At 37.3% G+C, this 26,829-nt stretch overlaps 1 protein-coding gene across 1 annotated transcript in view; it reads right to left on the bottom strand.

Annotated features, from left to right (window-relative positions):
• Window positions 1–6,069, bottom strand: part of LOC120533717 (fructose-2,6-bisphosphatase TIGAR-like) — a 49,350-nt gene extending 43,281 nt beyond the window's left edge. Inside the window, exons 1-2 of the mRNA XM_039760628.1 lie at window positions 5,967–6,069; window positions 4,184–4,221 (exon numbers count right to left, since the gene is read on the bottom strand). Of these exons, the coding sequence (XP_039616562.1) occupies window positions 4,184–4,221; window positions 5,967–5,998 (70 nt within the window). The 5' untranslated portion in view covers window positions 5,999–6,069. The remainder of the gene's footprint in view (window positions 1–4,183; window positions 4,222–5,966) is intronic.
• Window positions 6,070–26,829: the final 20,760 nt, after the last annotated feature.

Below are 26,829 nucleotides of genomic sequence, written 5' to 3'. Positions count from 1 at the left end.
AGATGCAAGTAGTAAGTCTGTGATAAGCAGAATACCGCTACGCTTTCCACCCACGGGACGGAAGGACAATCCCGACCGCTTTTATATAGTAAGAAAGAAGAAGAAGATATCGCACAGTCTGGAGTAGAAAATCATCTTTTACCTGGAAAAACTAAACTACAAATCCCATCATGCATTGCAAAATGGACGGGCGTGTGTGAAACTCTGCGCCTGCGTAGCATTCATGGGATGGAAGGACAATCCTGACCGCTTTTATATAGAAGGATGGAGAAAGATATATATATCTATCTATCTATCTATCTCCATCCTTCTATATAAAAGCGGTCACGATTGTCCTTCCGTCCCGTTGAAGAAACTAGAATATAAAACATGTTTTCAGTTATTTCACCTTTTTTTGTTAAGTACATAACTCCACATGTGTTCACTCATAGTTTTGATGCCTTCAGTGAGAATCTATCAATGTAAATGGTCATGCAAATAAAGAAAACACATTGCATGCTATGAAATTACATCAATATTTGTAGGATAAATTAGTAATGATTTCAATAGCTTATTACTCTATACACTAAATTTGTATTTTTCTTACTCTTTTTATTACTTATATATAATTTCATTAGCGCATTATTACTATTACAGTAGTTTCAGTTTAACCAGAAATTAAATTCTTATTTTTGTAAAATGCTTAAAGCAGAACTGAATTTACAAAATGTACTTTATTCTAGTACATTATTAATATTAAAAACCAGAAAAGGATTTCTTCTTGGGCAGAGATGTACCAGTAGGCTAGAAATGCTGCTTTTATAGAGAAAAACTATTTGTCTTCTTAAAACTGCTATAAAGTTCAAGAAAAGGCATTATCATCTGTCCCCGATGACGAATGACTAAGAAGAAAAATCCCATTCTCTCTCTAAAGTCAGCTTCCATGACATGGCAGTGGAGGAATGCCAACAACACTGGTGATCATAGCTGACAATTCTGGCACGTAGCTAAAGAAACTCCACATCAAAAGATAAGCAGCCAAAACCGCTGTTGGCTAAAGGAGGTTTCCTGTATGGAAATTCTCATTCACAGCCTGACTGTGCATGCCGACAGTTATAAGATATATGCCATAAAATATGAAATTCAGAATTAAAAAAAAAGTCACAGGTTTCACTGACAACTTTCCACTTTTGATAAATCTATGACATCACTATTAGAATGAAAGTACTGAATTAAATTCCCTACTTATCACTACAAATCAATGAAAAAACACCTATAAAAGCCCCCCCCCCAAAAAAAAAGAGAATGAATATTGCTGTTTTTTAGAATGAATATTGCTGTTTTTTTTTTTGTTTTTTTTTTTAAACATCGGCTATCAATTTTTTAATGCACAAAAAGTATATGAATAAAGCAAGTAGTTCATTGTATTTATTTTATTTCATGCAATTATTGCAATGTCCTAGCTGGAGGATCAGCTTTAAACAGCTGCTCAAAGTAACCATTCCAGTCGGTCACAAGTGCAGTGTCATCAATAAGGACCATTCCATCAGGTGGCCAAAATGCAACTCTCCAAGGAACATTTGGATGTAATGCTTTGGATCCTCTGTGAGCAGGATGTGGGTCACTAGACCACAGATGGTGTGTCACTTGCTCACATATTTAACAAACACCTCGATCTGCCTTCAGAGCCCTTGCAGTCACCCTTCTCTGTTCACAGTACAGAACTGAGTTGCCATCTAGTCGTGTACTGCAGCTGCTCTCGATGATATCCAGAGTGCTCTGTGAGATGAACCACCACCTTCTGGTTACACCAACACAACCCTTAGGATCTTGTCACTGAAGGTCTCCCACATCACATTAGTATCAGCAATCACACCCAAGTCTGTAAGTTCTTCTCACAAGCTGGATGCAAACTTGTAAGAAACAGCCAGATCTTGGAGTCTAGCCAGGTTCAGCCTCATTTACCTAGTAGGTGGTAGCCTAGTGAACTTAAGCTGGATCTTCAGAGTAGCAACAACAAGTACAGTGGAACCTCGGTTCACGACCATAATTTGTTCCAAAACTCTGGTCGTAACCCGATTTGGTCGTGAACCGAAGTAATTTCACCCATAGGATTGTATGTAAATACAATTAATCTGTTCCAGACCGTACGAACTGTATGTAAATATATATTTTTTTCGTTTTTAAGCACAAATATAGTTAATTATACCATAGAATGCACAGCGTAATAGTAAACTAAATGTAAAAACATTGAATAACACTGAGAAAACCTTGAACAACAGAGAAAACTAACACTGCAATAGTTCACGCTATAGTGCTAGGAACTGCTTGCTAAAAACACTTATTTTTAAATGAGTTTTAAGCACAGGGAAAAAAATGAACATTTGAAAAATCCGTAATTTAATAAACCACCAAGAAAAGTAACATTGCCACAATGCACGCTATGAACCGATCACTGTAAAGAGAACTGAAAACAAAAACAAGCCTTTTCCACCTTATGCGTCCAGCCTTCCCTCTTTCGCTTGCTCGCTCGCTCGCTCTCTCTCTCTCTTTCGTGTGTGCGTGTGTCTCCTTCACGAGCCTGGAGCGCCTGTGTGTGTGCCTCTGTCTCGCGCTGTGCGCCTGTGTGTGTGCGAGTGTGTGTCGCTCTCTCTCTTGCTCGCTGCACAGGAAGAGACTGAACATGTAAAAACCTAAAGGGAAACTGACTTGTTCATATATCGTGTGTGTGGTCGTGAACTGAGGAAAAGGTTTGGCGAACTTTTTGGTCGTAAACCGAGTTGTACGTGTACCGAGACGTTCGTGAACCACTGTACAGTGGAACCTCGGTTGACGACCATAATTCGTTCCAAAACTCTGGTCGTAAACCGATTTGGTTGTGAACCGAAGCAATTTCCACCATAGGATTGTATGTAAATACAATTAATCCGTTCCAGACCGTAACTGTATGTAAATATATATTTTTTTTTAGTTTTTAAGAACAAATATAGTTAATTATACCATAGAATGCACAGCGTAATAGTAAACTAAATGTAAAAACACTGAATAACACTGAGAAAACCTTGAACAACAGAGAAAACTAACACTGAAATAGTTTGCGCTATAGTACTAGGAACCGCTCGCTAAAAACACCTTTTTTTTTTCCCCCCCAATGAGTTTTAGGCACAGGGGAAAAAAAATGAACATTTGAAAATAAAAACCAAGATCCAGGACTATAATGACCTCTAGGACACAGCCATCAGTCTGTCTGCAAAAGAGTGTCAACATTGTTGAGAGGTTTACTTATCTGGGCATCAATTTTCATGTCTCCGTTGACTCTCCCTTTGAAGTCAGCAGACGGATTCGGAGAACAAATGGGGGTCATGAGGTCGCTGGAAAGGGGTGTGTGGTGACCCCCGATATCTAAATAGTCCTGGTGCTTCCAGTCTTGTTCCATGGTTGCGAGACATGGAAGCTAGCCAATGACCCGAGACGAACACTGGACTCCTTCGGTACTGTGTCTCTTTAGAAAATCCTTGGGTACCACTGGTTTGACTTTGTTTTGAATGAGCGCTTTTTCCAAGGAGTCCTGAATGACATTACCTGCACTGTGAGGGAGTATCAGTTATGGCACTATGGCCATTTAGCACAATTCCCCGAGGGTGATCTGGCTTGCATGATCCTCATTGCTGAGGGCCTGAGCAGCAGGACGAGGCCAAGGGGACACCAACATGACCATCTATCTGCCGTAGCCAGGTGTTATTTCCAGAGGGTGGGACTAGACCACATGTCTGCCTGGGGAATTGCCAGCCAGGATCTTGAGCTGTTTCACCATTTGGTGGGTGCAGCAACGCGCAGTACCATTGCATGCTTCCCAGCCTGACCTGACATAATTAGAGCAAATAGTAATGTAGTCAAATTTAGTTCTCTTCAGCTAAGAGCAGGCAATGAGGTGTGGAATAGAAGTAAACAATCTTTATACTTGCGAACCATAAAAAAGCAATATAAAATTATGCTTAATAAAATATCAGCTTAAACTTGTAAAGGCATACATATTAAATTACAATGTATCAGAGAATAATACCAAGATAATAATACTATCTAAGATGTATCACAAATTAATTAAAAAACTAAAATAAGTAAGGTGAGCGCTGTACTTTTAAACAGAAATGGTCTACTTACTACATCTAGAAAAAAAAAATAAATAAAAAATGGAATCTCATACCTTGAAGTAATCTCTCCTTATTGTATCTTGTTTCTCCACTAAAAGGAAAAAAAAAATCAAAGGTCAGCAAGTAAGATTTGCTTCTTACTGGATGTTTATTAGAAAATTACATGCCAGGAATTAATTTTTACATGTGTAAATAAAAAAATAAACATGACCACTATTTTATGGCAGTAATAAAAAAAAAAAAACAATTATTAAAAAGGAAGGTGAAACATTTAATGAATTTCAAAGATATATTTAGACAAAAAAGTCCTGAATCAGGAGCCAATCATGTCAAACAATAAGATTTTGGCAATAAAAACAGCACATTTTCTAAGACATGATTTAACCGATTATTATTATTTTTTTTTTTTTAAAGGTACAGTTTTTTAAAGCTTTTGTAAATCCTTTCCTGGGCACTTACAAAATACAGCAATTACTTAGATATGTCATAGTCCAATACTGGAATACAAGGAGGTAATGTGCTCAGTGTCACACAGCTGCTCTTGAGGAGGTTTTAATGCAAGTTTATATTCTTACACCTTAAAGGTTTGCTAACATGCCTATCATGTAATTCTCAATTAAAAGGGCCATATATGCTACCGCAGATGTCAACATTATATCCATGTTATTATATTTATACATCTTATTTCATGTAATTCTTAATAAACAGGGCCTTTAACGCCACTGTAGACTGTCAACATTATATCATTATTATTATTATGGAATGAGTCTATTTCCTCACCCCATTTCTTATGTTTCACAATATATTTAATCTTAGACTTTTGAATTTCATTACCATTCTGTTGTTGCAATCCGCTACTGCTAAACAAGCAGTTCAAAACATCCCTGTATGCAGATAAGTCTTTTTTCACCTTAAACTAAAAGGATCACACATTTTGTTCTTTATGGCAATTAATACCCCACTAGCCTTCAATTGAAAACAAGTGATTTACCAGAGTTTCAGAGACAATAAAACATAAAGAGATGCCCTCCTGTTTAGTGCAGTGTTGTAGAAAGCCAGTTAATCCACAAGACAGGACCAACCCTAGACCGAGGAACAGTCAAATAAGGGGAAGTCAAGAAACAAAATTACACAGAGTCACAATTTTGTTGCACATGAAAAACAGTTTTCGGTATCTGAAAAGGTTATATGTTTGTGTTTTAATAAATAAGCATTTGATAATAAATGCTAGGATTGCCATCATAACTTACAGATACAAAAGTATTACACCGTGTTGGTCAATTGTGAAAATTGCAGAACAGGTCTACAACACTGAAAATCTCTCTCCCTTTCTACTTGATTCACTTTTACAAGTATAAGAAGTGTACAGTTAGTATATTCTAACAGCCCAAATAATTGTTTTTATACATTTATTAAGGCTTTAGAAGTCAAACTATAGTCTGTGAAACAAAAATGAAGACTGGGAGCCTAACCTTTCTCGAGATTTTACTAAAACAGACACCACTGAAGTCAGCATTAGATGACGGGGGAAAACGATGTGTGTTGTTATTTGAACTTAAGGAATATTTTTCTAATTTATTATTTAAAACTTTCGACAACTGAAGCAGGTTTCAAGTTACTGGAATTTCTTTACAAAAAAGGGGGCGACACTATTCTTTGCAGTGCAGTGGCGTCATGTTATGTTGCAGCACAGACTACCACTCTCCCACAGAACTCAAACTACTAAAATACAAATCATCTCGTCAGAAAGAGAAACACAAATCATAAACCACGGTACATTCAAAATATTATATACACAATAACAACAATCCATTAATCCATATATACTATACTTACTGTCTGACAACGGTCAGCCCAAAAGCAAACATTTCAAAGATTGAAGCCTTCAACACACCGCTCCCATGCAAATCAGCGTGCCGGTCAAGGATACGCTATACGTAGCTGCGTCCTCGGCACAGGCTACACGGAGTGTCGATGATTGGCTAAACTATTATGACGCACTCCGGATGGTCCAATAATACTGAACATAAGAAAGCGTGAAATCACTGAATCCTGCATTGGCCAAATCTGCTTATAAAAACTTATACAGACTTATTACTTTGGAAAGTCATTATACATTGAAGTCGTATAGACACGTTTTCAACAGATTCATTGTCTGCTGTATTTTACTTAATAAAATACGAATTTATTATTGCAATATTATTGCCTCTTACATGCTTCCCAGATTCTATACCCCACCCTTAACCACACCGACTTCCGTCACTGAGGCCCAACCGCTGCCAAGAACGCTTGGGCGTGAAGTAAATACCGGTAGAACCTTTGTTGTGCGGATGTTGTCGGAGAGACGAGGGAAATACAAACCAATAGGAGAGAATGAAGCTGCAGAATAAAGATGATTGAATTTAAACATTGAGGACATTCGTAATATCTTTATGGTGGCATGGATAGAGGAAGAAAATGTAACGTGGGCTGGTGAAAAAAAAGAGTTGACAAGAACATCTTGACAATTTGTATTAGATCGTGGAAATTATCAGGAGGTAATTAAGGAATGATTTAACAAGGCTATCTAATCCAAATTCCAAATTGTCTCAATGGTCGCATGTTATGGTTCCAATCAGTTTTTTTTAATCTGTAACTAACTGCCGTCAGTGAAGCACTGCCTGTTTATGTATGTATATATTATGAAATATAATACACAACAATCCGGTTCTGTCCACAAATTATTTGAATGGTGCTCTCAGGAAAAAACGAATATCCACAGTTTTTTTAAACGTCTAGTGTGGCAGAAGGCAGTGCTAGCAAACTATATAATTAAATAATGTTGTATTAACAACAAGAATCGACTGTTAATTAAGATATTGGATAGAGTGAAAATTGTGACCCTCCACAAGTATTTCAGGCCCTGTGAGTAAGCAGGTCCTCTGTTCTCATGGTTAAGGAAATAAGAAACAATTATGAGTTTTTAAAACCGTGTCATTTAAAATTAAGACAAAGGATGTGTTCTATTAGCAGCAGTAATTGGGTACTAATTAAAGGGAGAGAGCAAAGAAAACCTGCAGCTGTAGGAAAAATTGTGCAATCCCCGGGATCTGACTTGGACAACACTGCTTTAGATTAAAACAGGGGTTCTCAGACTCAGTCCTTAATGACCCAATGATGCTGCCGTTTTTTTTTTTTGCACCAGGCACCCTTCTGTTTACTCCTAGACTGATTAAGTAAGGTGTTTTTTCCCATTTTGGTTTTAGGGTTAGTATAGAAATTACAAAGGTTTGGTAAATGTTTCAGTTTTTGAAGTGTAGCAGCAGTATGTGATGTAAGAAATTAAAATAAGTAAAGAAATGTAATCAAGATGATTAAGTTGTAAAAAATGATAGTTAAATGGTTCTTGGAAAATGGAGAAAATTTTAACTTGTAATTCTATCTATTCACTTTCAGAAAGGAGAATAGATAGAGTGCAGATAGTAGTAAATGTAACTGTTGAAATGTTTCAAAATATTATCCTTGGTTATTGATTCAGACGATTGAGAGACAAGTTAATGTTTGTGATTTGTAGCTAAAATTAAAAAAAAAACTGCACTCTACAAACTGATTAGTGATCTGAACATGTTACGATAATACCTTAAACATCCAAGGTAAGATATTCCATATTTTTGAGTTAATTATTCTTTTTTCTAGATGTAATAAGTAGACAGTTTCTGTTTAAAAGAAAAGCACTCACCTTACTTATTTTAGTTTTTTAATTAATTTGTGATACATCTTTATTAGTTTTGGAGTTTTTTTTGTGTGTTTTTTCTGTCCACCCTGGCCATCGGACCTTACTCCTTTTCTATGTTAACTAGTGTTGTCTTATTTTAAGTTCTTATTTTGTCTTTTATTTTTCTTCATTATGTAAAGCACTTTGAGCTACTTTTTGTATGAAAATGTGCTATATAAATAAATGTTGTTGTTGTACTAGTATTATTATCTTGGTATTATTCTCTGGTACATTGTAATTTAACAATCTGAGGTTCATCATTTGCAGCAACTACAATTTGTTCATGCTTAATACAAATTAATGAGAAATTTGCAGTTGAATCCAAGAAAACCCATTGGCAAGTCTACAGTATGTAAATCTTAGTTTCACTGTTATAAAAATATTTACATGTTGGATAATGAGTATACTAGGAAGAATCTTTCATTAAAATTGAGTGTTTTGTATATTTAAGTATCATGATAAATCCAAAGAAGAGTATTTGTATATGAAATTAAAATGCTATGTGGTAATTATATAAACTGTTATCATATTTAATGATTGCAAGTTGTAAAAGAGTTACATGGTCATATAATGATTATCTATTGCCTTACAGCTACAAATTCCTGGATTCTCTGTCCATGCAGTTTATATATTCTCCACATGAGTGTGTATTTTTTCTCTAGGTATACAGTGTTGCTTCTTAACCCAAATGAATGATATAAGGAAGAGTTTCACCAATTTCATACTGTAGATACTGTAAATATACAGGTATATATGTGGTACAGAGAAAACATATATTTCATGGTAAAGAACAATTTACTCGTAGAGGAAAGTAATTGAGAATTTTTTATTGTATTCTAAGCTAATTAAATGTTACTCTGTTACACCAAATCAGCAAATGAGAACTTATAATTCAGGGGTAATTTGAAATCCTTGCCTAAACATAAAAATGGGATTTTCAGTTTAATTTTAACCATGAGGTGTGTGCTAACACTTGAATTCTAAGATTGCTTTCATTGACTGTCAGAAAAAGGTTTGTGGTTACAAAGATACTTTAAATTCATTTGAAATTTATCATTCCATAGTGCAATATACTGTATTACCTATAACTGAGGATATTCAGCATAACTGGCAACCTACGAAGAGTGGGGTGTTGTACACCAAATTTGACGTACATTCTAATGGAAGTCTTCAAGAAACCACAGATTAACATCAAATGACCTTAGGCATCTCTGTGCACAATCAGTGTCACTGTGCGTGAGTCAAATTACACAATTAATGTACTGAACTGAAGAAATTACTCCAAGCGCTTTTTTTCAGGCAGGGTAGTGTTACTGCAAAGTTATAGCCTCTGTGATAAGTGTCAGTAACACTCTGGAAGATCAGGACCCATATTTATCAAGAATCTCAGAGTAGGAAAACAGTCTTATCTGGTTCAGAAATCTCAAAGTGATGCAAATTTGGCCTTCTCTCAGAGATAAGAGTTGTCAAAGTTGGATTCATGGAACAGTTTCAGGATGGGGTGAATACCTTTATAGATCTGTGCGTGGAGTCACTGCAGTACCATAAATGAGATGACTGTGTTACAGCTGTTGATTACACTTCTTAAATATACAGTTAATTACAGCATTACACGATTAGTGGGAATTTCTCATGTCGTTGCAAGCTACTGATACATAGACCCTCTGAGTTAGAATTCTGCCAAACTAAATTGCACTGGCTCTCTTATCAATACATAACCTTGTGCAAAAGTAACAGTGGGACTGGGCTACAGATCAAGATCAATTAATATGTTTTCTAAGTGCTAAGGGTCAAAGCAAACAGTTAACAAGAATAGAAGGCCTTCAGTTTAATCAGTATATAAGTGGATAGTGAAACACATTTTTAACAGACTGCGGTGGGCTGGCACCCTGCCCATGGTTTGTTTCCTGCCTTGCACTCTGTGTTGGCTGGGATTGGCTCCAGCAGACCCCCGTGACCCTGTAGTTAGGATATAGCAGCTTGCATAATGGATGGATTTTTAACAGAACAAAAATCAACTGTTGCCAGTCCCCCCTTCTGTACTTCTAGAACAAAAATATCCAATAAACATTAACTTCAATAAATGATTCAGGCAGGCCTACATTACCATAAGGCATTCTAAGTGATATGGCAACATAACCAAAATCAGGAGTGGGATCAGAAGTATTTACCATGATGTTGGTGACATAAAGGTTGGCATCGTATATTTAAAAATACACTAGTACAATCGAATGATTGTGACAAAAGTTATTAAAACAACAAATACTGCCTTTAACCAACCTGGGTAAAAATAAATAAAATCATTAAAACAATCAGTGTTTAATCATGAGGTCAGATTGGGAGCAAAAACTTGGTCAGCCAAATGAAGAATCTTATAGTTCAAGTCAGATCTATTATGAGATGTGTCCAGAACGTAGAACAGAAATTTTGCTCCTATCACCTTACAGGTGCCTTCTTGGGCTGCCAAAAGCATATTCAAGGCCATTTGATTTTGCAGTGTCACTTTTCTTGTAGTAAGATCCTCAACTGCGAGTTTCTCAAGGGCCTCAGAGGTGAGATTAGCTACCTGTTGTAGGGCATCAGCCATTTCATTTATGCATGCTCTGGTTACAGGCTCAAAAATGTGAGGCACAAAAATTGCTCCATAACACAGGCCATCTCTTATAGGAGTTTTATCTTAGGAATTGAGATGTAGTCATCTTTAACCTTAGTAGGAGGTGGAACAGTGCCTGAATGAACAGTCACATCAGGTAGTACATAGTCCAGGTAGCACACTAATGGAAAGCAGCCACATATGGTATGGTTCGGGAGATGTCAGGTGGAAATATTACCATCTGCTTTAACATCGTTCCATTAATAAATAAGACGGCGGGATTGAGTTATACCCTGGCTCACCACAGGGGTTATCTTAATAAAGTGGACAGAGAGCACTGGTGACATAACAGATAGTACCATTAAGATTGAACCGAGTCAGCAGACCAATGTCTCTGGCTGTAGTGATATTGGCTGAAGAGAAATGCCATGTTTTAAGGACTGAGGAAATGCTGAGCAGACATAGCAGTATGAAGCAGTCTGCTTATGTGTACACACTTGAGACAAAGCATGGAAGGTGTTAATGCTATGTATCCCATACTCGTGCAAGTGGCAATAAGATGGCACCACATATCTTTTGTTAAGGCTTGGTTCATTTCTGGCAGTAAGAACAGTGGAAACACCAGGAAAGAAAGCAATCCCTATAATACTAAAAAAAAATACAACCAAAATAATATTTGTAGTATGTTTTTATGTTCCCCCATCTGAATATAAGACTCTTAACCTACACTAGTTGTCCTTCCACAACGCTAAGTATTATGTGATTGTTGCTTAATTATTTTTAAATATTTCAGATTAATAATACTACTTTGATGTTAAAGTATTCCTCAGAGTCTCCCTGTCCTGACCATAAGATACACACTTATGACTTTTCTCTCAAGGCTTATTTGATCCACAGACTGGGTGAATTCTCCCTCCAGCTGGGTCATTTCAGGAAGGGTTGTCCTCTTTCTTTCCTCTTTTACTGGGAGGCAGCTCTAAATCAATACTGGAATTTGAAGCCATTGTTATAAATAGAGGTTTAGTTTTCACTTAGTTAACAGCTTGATTATACTTTTGTCTCTCTCATAGTTTTTGTATTGTGCTGAAGGTAAATCATCTGCTGATAAAAGACTTTATGAAAATGAGAATTTTCTCATTAGTAAATATTGCAGTATGTTATCAAAAATGTCTAAAGATCCTATAGGAGAGAGCACGACTTCTGGCATTAGTCATTTCATTAGTAATTTACTTACAGGTATAGCAGTGTAAAACAGACCAAGTACCTGTTTTCAGTTTGTAAACCTTGATATAGATCTCAAAGTATACTGTTTGCAAAATTGGTCCATCTATTATTTTAGTTATATAGCAAAAGCATTTTATCAATTTTCCTAAGTTAGGAAATGACTACTAACTTCTTCATGATTTAGGAGAGCTCGTGAGCTGTTCTAACTGCTTGGAGTTGCGTGAAGATGGCGTTCAGGCAGAGAACAACACACACATCTCGGGAAAGGCTGAATGGCTTGGACACACTGGACAACAGTGAACCCGTAAAAATATATTAGTTTTATTGAGATTAAATCATATTTGTAACATTACAATATTCTTGTATATTACTTGATTTATCCATCTACCTGGAGAAGCCATGTTGCTGTAAGATGAAATTAAATAGATGGCAAATATATGCTTTTTGTCAACTAGAAAAAGACAGCTTTGCAATAGTGATGATTTGTGTATGTCACAAGTAATGATCTGCGAACTCTGTGGAGTTCACTTCACCATGAATTCTGCAAAATCATGGAAGTATTCTGGAACTTCTGCTGAACTCCACAAAATGGATGTCAATGGGGAAGAGGGACCTGAATTAGTTTTGAGTGGAGTATAATAGTGCAATGATTGTTTAAGTGTCCCAGAGGACCAGGGAACTGTCTGCCCACTATACCAGACCAATTATTGTGGCCAAAAATGTGATCAGAACTGTGGGGCAGTAGTGCTATCCACTACACCACTGTGCCTCGAACAACAAAAGACACAGATGGAGAGAATACCACAACCAAAATACTACCAATGCCCACAAACTACCAATAACTAAATAAAAATATATATCATTGTGCTGAAAGAGTTCTAGTCTTGGGTCACACATTTGTTGTTTCATGAAGTGGAGGCATGGGACTGGTGTCACACACATGCTCATGGGAGGGAGCTAAAGGGCTTCAATGAGAGTAATCCTGAGCCAGACCGGGAGGTGCACTAACACTTTTTCTCACTTTTCTGCAGACCATTTATGGGAAATTCCGCCTGGTCCTGATGATGTCATTTCCGGTTCCGACCTCTTTGACACCTCTTTCAGGTCTGAGCCTATGGATGAAGACCCTTCCAGCCCCTTTGATGTCACTTTCTGTACTGGCCTTTAAAGCCACCACCTTTCCTCTGTCCCCTCAGTTCTGTTCTGGACTCCAATCTGTACACATCAGTACAAATCTTTAACCATTTTGCAACCTGGGAATAATATATGGGTGGCTGCCCAAAACCTTTCTGTGGCTCTTTTTAATTTTTGTGACACTAATTATTTCCGTTGTTTGAAGTTGCTGCTCAAGTCACAGCAGAAACATCTGTTTTATTTCCCATGTATCTGTGTAAATGCTTTGCACTTTTTTATTCTATGTAGAAGATAGAAACTCCATGTAAACAGTAATACATTTTTAATTTTTATTATTATTTCACAGGGTCAAGTGTTTTCTTTCTCAGGGAAGTGGAGGACTCCTTTATGGTTGGGATCATAGCTGGGCACATGGCTGATTATGCATGCAAATCAAGCATATGGTGCTGTGCAGCCAGGGCACAGTGATCAGTGTTGTATATCCAATAGCAGTATTCATCATTTCCTCAATATGGTCTGCTAATGTACCCCTCAAATGAAAATACAGGTTTTTTTTTTTTATTTTATATGCATGCAGGGTAAAAGGCTGGTGTAATGATCAATTGCAATACTACAATACATATGCATGAAAGTTCTATGCATATCTACTACAGATCTGAGATGTCTGTCTAGCCTCGCAAAGCAAAAAATGTTTTTCTATGCTGGCTGCAAGGAGAATTGACTTAGGAAAATATTCAGTGAGCAAAGTCACTGGCAAATACAACATATTCACTATGGAAAATGCTTTATACCCTTCATAATCTAGCCTTGAATTTTGCACAAACTTTGACCAGTAGTTCAATGTGTAAGGTAATGCCCAGATTTATACACTTCCCCACCACTCAATGTAAGGTAATGTTAAATCAAGCTGCATTTATGCAAATCAGCTCACACATAAAGATCACTGCCCCCAAGTAAAGATGAGCAAATGCAAACGATATTATGGTATCAACACACAGGTTGTAATGGATACAAACTGTGTTGTAGTAGCCAGCATCATACCTTGAAGATAAGTGGGGCTGTATGGGTGAATGTCACAGGGTTATGCTGAGCACTGCATTCCATGAGTCCCTGGAACATTCACATTACTCTTTACAAGCTGGAAAGGTTCAAGATGGCAAGTGGAGACTCCTGAGGAATTTGGCGAAATAGAGCCTAACAGAAGATAACAGATCACAGCTCTGTACCTCCCATGGCCATAACAGCTGAAAGGTGATAATTCTGAAAATAAGGCCGTGGATCATTAATTGATAAATAACCATGTCTGTCATCAGGGTTTACTCTCATTCTATGTGTGTGACTCAGTCTGTCCAGCTCAGTGTTCTTTGCAGTATTATTCATGATGTTGCAAAGTGGCAACAATTATGTGGAGCCTACCACAATATCTTACCTTTTTATTTTTTTCCTTCTTCTTCTTCTACTTTGAATGTAATTACTATTATCTTTATGAATTGTTATTAAATTTAACATTTTAAATTTATAAAATACTCGCGTGGGCAGACATTTCAGAGGAAATTTACTTGTTTTGTGTAGGTAATCTGGAAAACTACCCCTTTGAGAATAATAGTAAGCACACACCAATGTGAGACTATTCCATTTTTTATTTATTACAGTTTTCCTCACTTCCACTTGTTCTGTTTTTTCTGCCTGCAAAATCCCCATCAAATAACATTTAAATTAAATAACATGCATCTGTGAGTCTTGTACATATTCCTACAAGTGAATTACTTACTTAGAATGAATAATAACAGCGTTCAAATTGTCTAAATACACCAGCTATGTGAATCTCTTTCTAAACTGTTCTACTTTTCCTGACTCCATTGATAAATGCAGATATATCTCTTAGTGGAATAAAAGAAATGTCTTTGTCATGTCACCATTGCAACAGAGGTAGTTCTTTGGGAATGGTTATCTCCAGAATTGAGTCTGCTAGCAGTCAGTTAATGCCCTAACATTCACCTATGGCCTGAGTGTGCCATTAAAAAACTGGCATCCCATTCAAAGGTGATTCCTCTTTTGTACCCAATGCTGTCGTAAAAGGTTGTAGCTCCCTGAAAAACCTGAAATAGAAAAATTCATATCAGAAAATGTATAGATGGAGTAATTGTGGATATTTCTAGGTCTGTTCAATGAAAACCAAAGCATTATAAAAATAATCAGAGCCATACCAATAATATTACACATCTATATTTTACAGGGGGCGGCATAAGTTCAGTAACGTTGTGTTGATATGAGTGAGTTATGCTTTTATAAAGAATTACAGAGTAATAAGCAGGAATCATGTTTACATTTGGAGTCTTGGTCATCATTCAAAGATTCTTACAGCAACATTGTCATTTGAATGCACCAGTACATGCAATATCTTTAAATCACATTAGGGTCTGTCCAATAATGTATATTAAACAGAACTATAATGTACACACAGTAAAGATGTAGGTGTACTAAGTTAACATTGATATGACTCAGAATTACTAAAATTAGCAGTATCATTTTCATTTTCCATCCCCTTATTCTGGTTCATTTCATGGTGCTAATTAGACTTTCACAATCAACTACAACAGCATTGAACTTCTCTAGGAGAATTACCAGGCAATTCTAAGGGCTGTCATATATGTCACCAGATACGAATGTGCACTCTTATCACACATATGTGCAATACAATAGTTGTCTGTTCATACTACAGCAGTTTCCACATAGTTTACGTGTGTGTGTTTGTGCTGCTCCTGCTTTGCAGCAAAAATTTGGAACTGTGCAGACAGCTCTCCTGATAATTACAGTAACCACATTGACTTCAAAATGATGTAATTTTGTCTGGACTCATATCTCTGCACTTTGAAAGTATGAGACATACAGCATAATCATCAGGGCCCTTTTCACTCCAGGGAACCAGTAGATTTACTCAGAGGTCCTATCTGATTATTGTGTTCCACACCCTATAACAGACATTGAATACTACAACCTCACAAAGGGAACCTAATTTTAGTAACTTGCATTTACTATCTTATTTTTCTATCACTACCCCAAAGATTGTGGCTCTCAGACCCACAATTATTCTTTCAGTCAAATTTAGAATTACAGCACATGTAGGGCAGAGAAATACTTGGACAGAACCCTCAAGAAATGAGGGGTACATGCAGACTCCACACAGACAGTGAAGGTCCACATAGATGTAATAGAGCAACACTAATGAGTGCACCTCCCTTGTCCTTGTATCAAGTTAACTATCCACTTTCCTTGTGCAGCAAAGATAATGTCAGATAAAACCTTATAGTTTCACCTTATGCAATACATTTATAAATTAGTACTAGGAGGCTAAAAAATATATATATTGTCAGGGATGCAGGGGCAACAACCCAGCCGGGACACCTTGAGGGACCGGAAGAGGGTCAATGCCCACCCTCAGTCACGTGGGGGCTGCCTTCCTGGTTGCTTTGGGGGCCACGGGTAGAGGGCTTGGAAGCCCAACCCTGTAGGGACCCGTGGTCACCGCCAGGGGGCACCCCAATGCCTTGGGGACCCTGGACCTCAGCACTTTCGCCACACCAGGAAGTGCTGGGTGGAAGAAGAGAAGGGACACCCGGAGAGATTCCGGGAGAACAGCCGGCATTTCCGCCTCACTGCGGTGTGTCCAGGGAGGAATGCCGGGACACACCTGGAGCTTATCCGGGATGATATAAAAGGGGCCGTCTCCCTTCATTCAAGGCTGGAGTCGGGTGGAGGCAGGACAAGGCAGGAGAAGAGAGAGAGGAGGAGGCCAGAAGAAGAAGGCATTGTGTGGCCAGGACTTTGTGGGGTTGTGTGAGCACTTTAAATTGTAAATAATAGTGTAAATAAACGTGTGGTGGTGTTTAACAACATGTCTGCCTGTCTGTGTCCGGGCCGCGTCCACAATATATATTGTAAGACGCTTGGAGGCGCTGTCACCCCTTAAACCCAAAAGACAGACGCTTTGGACACAGGGTAAAAGCACATTTACCATTTTTTAATGGTTCTTCTTTTAAGAAGTGCTTACAAAGTACTCCAGCCACAATAAACATGCAATACACAATAATAATAACAAATATTGAACACAAATCTCTCCTCCACACCTCCCAGCAACTTCTGACACACTCTTCCCAACTCCAGCTTGCTTGCTAGGTCCTAGGACACAGCAGTCCTTTAAATAGTCTTTGACCAGAAAGTGCTTCTGTCATTCTGTCCACGTGACTTGTCAGCACTTGTATTTTCTTCAGCCCGGAAGTACTTCTGTACTTCCATCCCTGTGACTTTGGAGTACTTCTGGGCTTTGTAAACAGTAGTGACTCCCCAGTCTCCCAGCAGCATCTCCTGGGTGCACCAATGGTACCCAGCAGGGCTATGTTGCCAAACTCCAAGTCCTAGCCGGGTAAACTGCCAGCCATCCCATACAATATATATATATATCTTTCAGCATGGGAATAGTATCTTAGTACTTAGTACTGAGTGTTTAAAAAGATCAGCATTTTAAAAGTGTCAGAAACTGCACCCACATTAAAAATTACAAGAAAGGTTGAATTTAAAAAAGTTGAAGTAGCAGATTTGTCCAAATTAATGGATCAATGACCTGGTAAGAATTATGGCCTATGCTTGTAAGTCATATAATCTAACGTTTCCAGGTTTCCTTTTACTGGAAAGTGCTAAACAGTAAATAAAGACAAATATATTACATTAACAAACCAAACAGAAATAACACATAAATAATACATCACCATTAACTTCTATTTTCTTGATTTCTTAGTCTTCTCTTGTGATAATTAATAACAATTAATACATCCAACCAACTTTATATGCTCTCAGGGTTACAGGAGGTTAAATGTCAAGAAACATGCTTGATCTTTCTCCGCTTGTATGACCCTTGTATACAAAAGACACATTAAACTCCATAGTATAAAACTATGAACGGAGATATTTTTTATCAAATCTTTATTGAATTTAACAAATACAGTAATTTAATGATTGCAACTAAGTTTAACATACATTGAGAAAAGAGACACTCACTCATCATTTCCTTACCCCCACTATAGTCCTGTCAGGAAAAGAAAAAATGGAAAGAAGAGGAGTTCCAGGATAACAATAACAGTGAGTGACAGACCCAGCACCAGGCCAAAAATGTACAGGCTAAGAGGAAAGTATGCACTGGCCATGCAATTCTCAGTCAAGCAAGCTGCAGACAACAACTTTTTTGATAGTTAAAATTGATAACCAATTCATCTACAATATAGTGAATTGAAGAAAAAAAATTAGAAAAAAGAGAATCAGGGGATTCCCAGCTAAAGACCAGTGCAAACCTGGTTGCAATGTGTCCTACCTAGAAAGAACCAGGAGACGGGTGGAGTGTCATAGGAAAGTCAAAAGTTTAAACCAGAGATACATCCCATCATTTGCCTAAGCTCAATTAGTAATCATTGGCGGAAGCCCAAATCAGTACACTTAAAGTCCAGCAAAGAAATGCACTCGCTAACTTTTAGGATTATCTGGAATCAGTGATGGCCAGGAAGTGCATTGTACCAACTTTTATACTGTTCTACTAGTGTAATTGTACTCAAAGTGTTTTGGACCAAGGGCCAGTTAGCTAATAAAAGACCACTTAAATATGAGATTCACCTGTTAGCGAAATTCTGTGTTACATTTCCCAAATTTATTTTATGAAAGGCATCATTCAAATCCAACGTTGCTTGATTTGCATTTCAAAATTCCTGCTTTTAGCCGTTGACTCATAGTAACCCCTTAGTCATGAAAATTGTTTTAACAGCGGGCAGTCTTGACAAAATGAATACTCTTGTCGCCAGCAGAATAAAACGTAAGGACTGCCTTGACCAGATGAGGGTTCTAAGGCTGTCATCAATGTTAGTTTCAAAGAGGGACCAGATCAAGATTGGCTGGATCAGAGACAGACTAAGGTTATGGCATGAAATTGAAATTGGATGGTGTGCTTTATGGTAGTAATTTTAGAGCCATTTCTCACGTGTCTAAGTACATTTGGTTAAGTATTACTATGACGTAATTATGTAAATAATTTTAAACTCTGTTTTAAGGTCTTTTTGATTTGTTAAAGACACTGTTTTGGGGTTTCATTATCAGTATTTTGAGTCAGTGTTTCATTTTGATTTGCAATTTTTATTTTGAAACAGACCAAATGTCATTTTGTGACTAACACCACCATCTTTTCTAGTCATTCCTAGGAAGCTACATTGGTTCTCACGAGCAGGCCATCAGGATTCGCATCCTCCCAAGTGAATTAAAAGATTATTAATTTTGTCATTCCCACATCAAAGTTCTTGGAGAGAAATGTGTCTTTTGTGTCAAATTTTAATTATTTCTAAACCTTTTTTCTAGTGTTTTCTGGCATGACCTTTTGCTATGAATTTAGACCATTTTTCCCTTCACGTTCAGTTTCTTTTTGTCTCCCAGTTTTGACCTTTTGTCTGTTCTGACTATTTCCATCTCTTGATCTGCCTCCTAATTTTTCTCTGCTCTCATCTCTAACACTATAAATATCAATGATGTTGACTAGCATTCTTGATTTTTCCAAAAAATGATTACTGCATTTATTCTTACACTTTTTATTCAGTTTGTTTATGATTTTGACTACTGTATTTGTTGACATTTCTGCTCCACAATTTTTTTTAATGGGTGTTATCATTTTGACCCTTTTGTTGTTGATGCTATTAATTATTGATACATATTTATTTGTTCTTTATTATCTTTATTATTTTAACAAATTCTCTCATTTAATAGATAAGAATATGATTGCTCAGAAATTCTTATTCTCATGCTTTATGGATGATTTAATGAAAAAATTAAAAATCTCTGTAAAACATTTTTAACAGCACTATTGTTATTGTGCCCTTTGCAATTGAAAGCAACATCAGATGCATCTAGGAACTCTTTGACTTTTTTAAGCCAATTACTTATTATATGAGTAGGTAACTGAACTTGTTACATCATTACACTTGTCAGGATGGGGTATTTTGAAGCCCATCCTGACTAAGTTATTTATAGAAATAATTTCTGTAACTTATTACATCCATGAGAACAGGCTATGCACCTAGTCTTCCTAAATTAGCAGTTACAAAGCCCAAAATAAAAAAGCTGGGCCTGGATACAAGTGTCAGAAATCCCCTTCAATGGAAATATCTTGGTGAAGGCTGTAGCACAACAGTTGTTTCTGTTTGTTCACAAGCATAAGATTCTTGAATTATTTCAATCAGGTTTGAGATCTTATCATAGCAATGACACAGCCCTTGTCAAGGTAACAAATTATCTAATAATGTCTGCTGACCAGGAAAATATTTCATTACTGATTCTGCTAGGCCTCAAGTGCAGTGTTTGATAGAGTTTGCCATTATATACTATTGGAAAGACTTTGAAATTCTGTTGGAATAAATGGATGTGCACTCTCATGCTTAAATCATACCTCACGGTGATAATATCACTTTGTGAATATAAATGGACAACTCCCCAAACAGACTCCTGTTAAGTATGGAGCTCCTCAGTCTTGGATCCCCTGTTGTTTTCTCTATGTATGTTACCTCTAGGAAATATTATTTATTAGCACAACCTTAATTTTTACTGTTATGCAGATGATACACAGTTATGCATACATCTCTTCTAAACATGGTGAGGAAGCCAAACTTTTCCAAGTAGAACACTATATAAAATATACCAAAGATAGGATGAGTAAAAATGTTCTGATGTTAAATTTCAAGAAAACAGAAATATTACTAGGCCATAAAGTAGTAAGGAATAGGCTGTCTGAGGTTTCAGTCAGTATGAATAGTTTTTTAACCACACCATATGCTACAGTATAATATTTAGGTGTCATCATTGTCACTGATCTATCCTTTGATGCTCACAAAAGTGATGTTTGTAAGACAGCATTTTTTCATCTACACAAAATTGCATAATTAAGTTGGATGCCGACAATGGGGAACGCATAAAAACTTGTGCGTGCATTTATACTTTCTAGAATAGTCTAATGCAAAGCACTACTAATTGGATGCTTGGCAGCTTCTATTAATAAACTTCAGTTAGTTAAAAATGCAACGCCCAGAGCATTGACAGTAACCAGAAAATTTGATTGCATTAGTCCAGTATTGACTGGCCTTCACTGAACACCTGTCAAATTTCATATTTATTATATATTCCTGCTTCATACCTATAAAACTGTAAAAGAACTTGCCCCGGAAAATGTATGCGACCTACTACTTAAATACTGTCCACCATGACACCTTTGCTGTGAAGATTCTGGTCTCCTAGTAGTATTAAAAATGCAGTAAGTAAAAACTCAGTGGGGGCAGAGCTTACTGTTTTACAGCATCCCATCTCTGGAGGAGCCTTCCTGCACATGTTCTGGTCTTAGACACTGTGTCAATATTTAAGTCTAGGTTAAAAGCCCATTTATTTAGTCTAGTGTATAGTTCATTATTCCATGTCATCTTCCGTGAGATAGTTGCGCAAACACATTTGTCATCACCTCCTAATACATCAAGGTCCAAGAAAATTTGGTAACTGGACCTGAGAGAAATTTCGCCGACTGGGAGATTGGTGCTGTCGTCTTTCTTTTGGTGCATCATTTGTGGTGTTGCAGAGGTGCTTATGTCTCAGAAAGCCCTCTGAGCTAGGCTGCAGTCTTTCTTCTCTCCTTTAGTTCTTTAGTTAGGCTGTTCTAGTCATGGAAACCAGAGCCGACTATTGCATTTAAAAATAATAACATTATGCAATGAATGGTCAACTCAAATGTTTCTAACACACTCTGTTTTTATTCTCTCAAGCTTTCCTTCAATCTACACTCTGAGGTCTTTTAGATCATGCTATTCTGTCCTCCTGGGAGTGTGTGCAGAAGACCTGTGAGATTGCCAAATCCAGGAAAAAGTCTATTAAAAGATCTGCAGACCTATCCCAGCTCATCCCATCACAGGTGCCTAAGTGATAGACTCTGTTTTTGGTGTACTCATTTAATGTGAGACCAAACTCATTTTATGAGAATAATAACTATAACTGCTTTGAAGGTCTGAAAAGAGGACTGCTTGCATTCTGTTTTCTCTCGCATCTATCCAACTTTTGACACCCATTACACACCTAATTACAAGGTTTTATGGGCATTTTTTCTTGTCTTATAGAGTCAAGGCTGGGGCGTTGTCAATTAAACAAGGCCTGTTAAATAATTCCCATTGAGGCATTGTTTCTGTGATTTTGCACTATATAAAGAAAAGTTATTGTTGTTTTTGATAACAATGTGTCTTTGCTGCACCATGATGACTGAAAGTCATAACATATGATGTTAGAGGTGCACCAGTACTTAAGACAGCAACTCACAATTGTCAAAATCCAAATTTCTAGATTCTTTAAAAGAGTTTGCAGTGTCTCTGATCTTGGGTTTTGTTTTAATTTAATTTAATATTGTTCTTTATCAGTATGCTGCTGCAGGAGTATGTGAATTTCCCTTTGGGATTAATAAAAGTATCTATCTATCTATCTATCTATCTATCTATCTATCTATCTATCTATCTATCTATCTATCTATCTATCTATCTATCTATCTATCTTAAAGGATAATGAGTTCGGGTACAAGTATGGCAATTGTATACTATGTGCTTCATCTCTCCAAAAGTAGGAGTTCAATTTGGTCAAATTACTTCAAAACTGTCTTTCATTTATTTTTGTAAAAAAAACTGCCATTATGTTTTTATATTATAAACTTCAAACCAAAATGGACAAATCATGAACCGAGAGGCGCAAAAATACCATTTTTGATATTTCTTTAAAAACCATACCCAATTTGTGAAGGGCGATATTACAGAGTATAGGTTTCTTTTGAGCCGTGCTTCTGTATTTTAGTGAAGTGGACATTTCTGACTAAATTTCAAATTCTTCTTATTTCATGTTGTTCCAGTATGCATACTGTAAGAATTACACTTCTAATGTGAACGTAATCCATTAAATAGACAATTTGTCTTTGTTATTGTTGTTTTTGATAACAATGTGTCTTTGCTACACCATGATGACTGAAAGTCATAACATATGATGTTAGAGGTGCACCAGTACTTAAGACAGCAACTCACAATTGTCAAAATCCAAATTTCTAGATTCTTTAAAAGAGTTTGCAGTGTCTCTGATCTTGGGTTTTGTTTTAATTTAATTTAATATTGTTCTTTATCAGTAAGCTGCTGCAGGAGTATGTGAATTTCCCTTTGGGATTAATAAAAGTATCTATCTATCTATCTATCTATCTATCTATCTATCTATCTATCTATCTATCTATCTATCTATCTATCTATCTATCTATCTATCTATCTATCTATCTATCTATCTATCTATCTATCTATCTATCTATCTATCTATCTATGTAATGTCTTTGACCTTCATGCTCCTGTTGCTGACTATGACTTTCAAATAAAAATTCAATTTGGTACTTTTGGTTTGCTTAATTTCTGGCCTAAACCTTTCAATGTTTTTTAAGTTTAACTTTCTGGTCCCGATTAAGATCATTTTTATTTCTGCCTTAGCTCATTTTGAAGGCAGAACCGCCAGATGGGGCTAATCCATAATATGCGGGAGGCAGCAAGTTTTGTATTCAGTTTGGAATAAATAAAACTAGTTTGATTGAAGTGCATTAACTTGTGGACTAGTAACTGGATGAGCCAAGCAAGTAGCTAGCTTGACAAGCAACTTAACATCAATGTTCCTCTGGAAATATCAGTCTATTCCTTGATCAGGTTATAGAACTCTAACTTGAACTTTATTACAGAAATAGAGATCAAGTAGTGACATCTTAAAAGTGACAACAATTTCCTGAGTTTATCCCTGAACACATAATATCTTTTTAGGTCTATTTACTATTTTTTTATTGTAGGGCAAAGTGGACATTGCCCATTTTACTAGGCTTTAAGTGGCACACAAGTATTAAAGTAGCAGATTTAACAGGGATTCAGAAATTCAGCTGCACCCCAACCACAGCCTACATTCCTGAGTAAATAACTGAACTGTAGGTTGTACCAAACTTAGGTTAGCTCCGTACTTCATCTGATATCAAAGATATAAGTCAAAGTTGAATTGACACCTCTGCAGAGGCCCCTCAGGCAAAAGGCAACAAAATGAACATTCATCTTAGGCCTCTGACTGCAAAATGAACCTGCCTATACTGTATGTGATGGACAAAATAATATGAGTAGTGCACTGGTTCCATAACTGGAGGTGACCTTATTCCAAACAACCAAGGTCACACCTTTCTTTTAAAACTAGCTACACTCATCTCTCCACACTCCCTGAAACTTGATGAACCGCTCTCTCTTTGGGAAACTTAAAAGCTGTTGGGCCACTCTCTCTTAGGGGAGCCAATTAGCAGACAATGCCCTCTATTTGTGAGATGATAACTGACAAGCCACTCTGCCAGGCCAAGCTCTGTGTCAGTTAATGAACCCAGTCTGGGGAGATTGAGAATCAGCTATTATTTCAAAATGGATACATCAGCACTTTACACACTTGTGCCAGAAAGAGTATTCTTTTTTCCTATGAAGTTGTGGAGGACACAGCAAAGACCCTAATAATGAGCTGAAAAAGTCATAATTACATTACAGTACAAACAAAGGGCCATATAACAAAGAGAAAGAGTGGACTCCAACACAAGTAGGGTTCTTAACTTGAACCCAGAGAAACAACAACAACAACTCCAGGCACCATTGGACATCATCCTTAAAGTGCTGGCATCGTACAACTATTTATCTGTGCCAAGGTAGATTAGAACTCTAAATAGTCACTAAACAGCCAGCCTCTACTGTGTTTTATGTTTATCTGTCTTGTTTGTGGATGGCACAGTGGTAGTGCTGCTGCCTCGCAGTTAGGAGACCTGGGTTCACTTCCCAGGTCCTCCCTGCGTGGAGTTTGCATATTCTCCCCGTGTCTGTGTGAGTTTCCTCCCACAGTCCAAAGACATGCAGGTTAGGTGAACTGGCGATCTGAAATTGTCCCTGGTGTATGTATGGGAGTGTTTTCCCAGTGGTGGGCTGGCACCCTGCCCAGGGTTTGTTTCCTGCCTTGCGCCCTGTGTTGGCTCGGATTGGCTCCAGCAGACCCCTGTGAACCTGTAGTTAGGATGTAGCGGGTTGGATAATGGATGTCTTGTTTGCCTTTTGCCCTGTTTTCTGTGTTAATATATGCAATTATCATGTTTTATAATCCTTGTTTTTACTAATAAATTGTATTAATCTGTTTCTTAAAACAAACATGCTTCAGCTACCGTTATATATACTTACTGACTGGAAAAATTAAGGTAGGATTAAAAAAGGAATACTCTGACAACAAATTTAAACTCGTAGTGAATTTTCAAGTCAAGTTTAGTTTAAAGTACTGCTTTATAGTGTGATAGGGAATTTAAACTTATAAGTTTATGTACTGTATAGCTTGGCATTGATGCTGAGAAATAATTCAAAGTGTTTGAAATGTAGAATTTGGTTGTCTAGACTCAGCAGGAAGGAGGACTTTTATAGAATAGGAGACTAAACAGAGCACACAATGGTCTTGCTAGCAGCTATCTTCGGCAATGATTATCAAAATCCACTGGCACCAAAGTCTAGGCAGAATGTTTACAGATACATGTACACTAGCATAATCACATCCCATGTTCAGCAACTCACAGATGCAAAAGGAGGCACAAAGTAGCCTCTTTTTTAAATTAAGCCACAATCTTGCCTAGAGACCTTTTCTTCCCCAGGGATAGTTGAATATTGAGGAACAGATGTATTCAAAGACCCTGATTGGATAGCTTAAGAATTTTACAGGCATCCTGGAAAACATTTTAGAATTCAGCATGGTTGAGAATCTTTATTACCAGGGCATGGAAAAGTACTCAGTGACATCTTTCAACACTGCAGAAAAGTCCAGCAGTCTGGAAAATACTGTACCAATCTTTGAATTTTTCTTAAATCTGTATAACACAGAATTCATTGATTCGGAAGTTTAAAATGCCAATTGGGCTTCTGGTGCCATAATTTATTTATAGTGGAGTTTCACTGAAGACGCCAATGTGCCAAACTTATTAGCAGCTTTGTTATCTGTCCTTATTCCTCTATGACCTCTCTTTATCACAATGAAAAATGCTGAGATCCTCTTAAAAAGCCATTTGCATTGTGACAACAGGCAGGCATCCCAGACTGCAAAATCCCAGACACAAATTACATTTTACACAAGTCCCATTCGAGGAGGGGGACCATGGTTTGAATGTATAAGTAAAATATTCTTTTAACCTCCCCCTGTCTGTCTCTGCCTTTCTCCCTCTTTCTTCACCTCCAATTTAAAGCAAGCTTTGTTCTTCTGTACTCCTGACCCTGATTCACCTGGGTGAGGTGCAGTGGCTCCTTTTCAAGCCGGTGCAACCATTTTCCTTACAGGAAGCACTCTTAGGTCAGGCAGAACTTCTATAAGACAAACGGGCCTCCTCTTAGCAGCTCCCTCCACCTGGTCTAAAGGACCCAACTGGGATATCCTGGAAGCTCCACCAGATGGAAGCTGCCATCCAGTGTACTGAGGGGACACATGGTCCTTGGAGGAAGTCTTCCTTTATGCTTTTATTATAGTGACTTCTTGATTGGAAAGGTAACACCAATCATGCTATTTGGAACACACATCCATTCACCAGGACGTATCCATTGTAAGTGCCTACTGGCCCGGTAATGGAACATCATCCATCCTTGCTGGGACAGAAACCCATGCCTACTTTCCATTACAGTATGAAGTTTGTCATTGTAATGAACTGGTCAATCACAAACACTTGATATTCACAAAGAAGAGAGTCATATTGGCTTAGCCACCATTTTCATCTCATGTTGCTTATGAGTGAAGAGCTTTCTTCAAAGGCTAGAGACCTCAGTGTGGGATCACCAAAATCAAGAAGACATTGCTAAAACCTCTGAAGCAAGTGGAATTTAATATACTGGTTA

This window comes from Polypterus senegalus, chromosome 8, assembly GCF_016835505.1.
Source record: "Polypterus senegalus isolate Bchr_013 chromosome 8, ASM1683550v1, whole genome shotgun sequence".
Classification (NCBI taxonomy): Eukaryota; Metazoa; Chordata; class Cladistia; order Polypteriformes; family Polypteridae; genus Polypterus; species Polypterus senegalus.
Note: the sequence above shows the minus strand (reverse complement) of the source record. Positions and strands in the feature narration are given on the sequence as shown.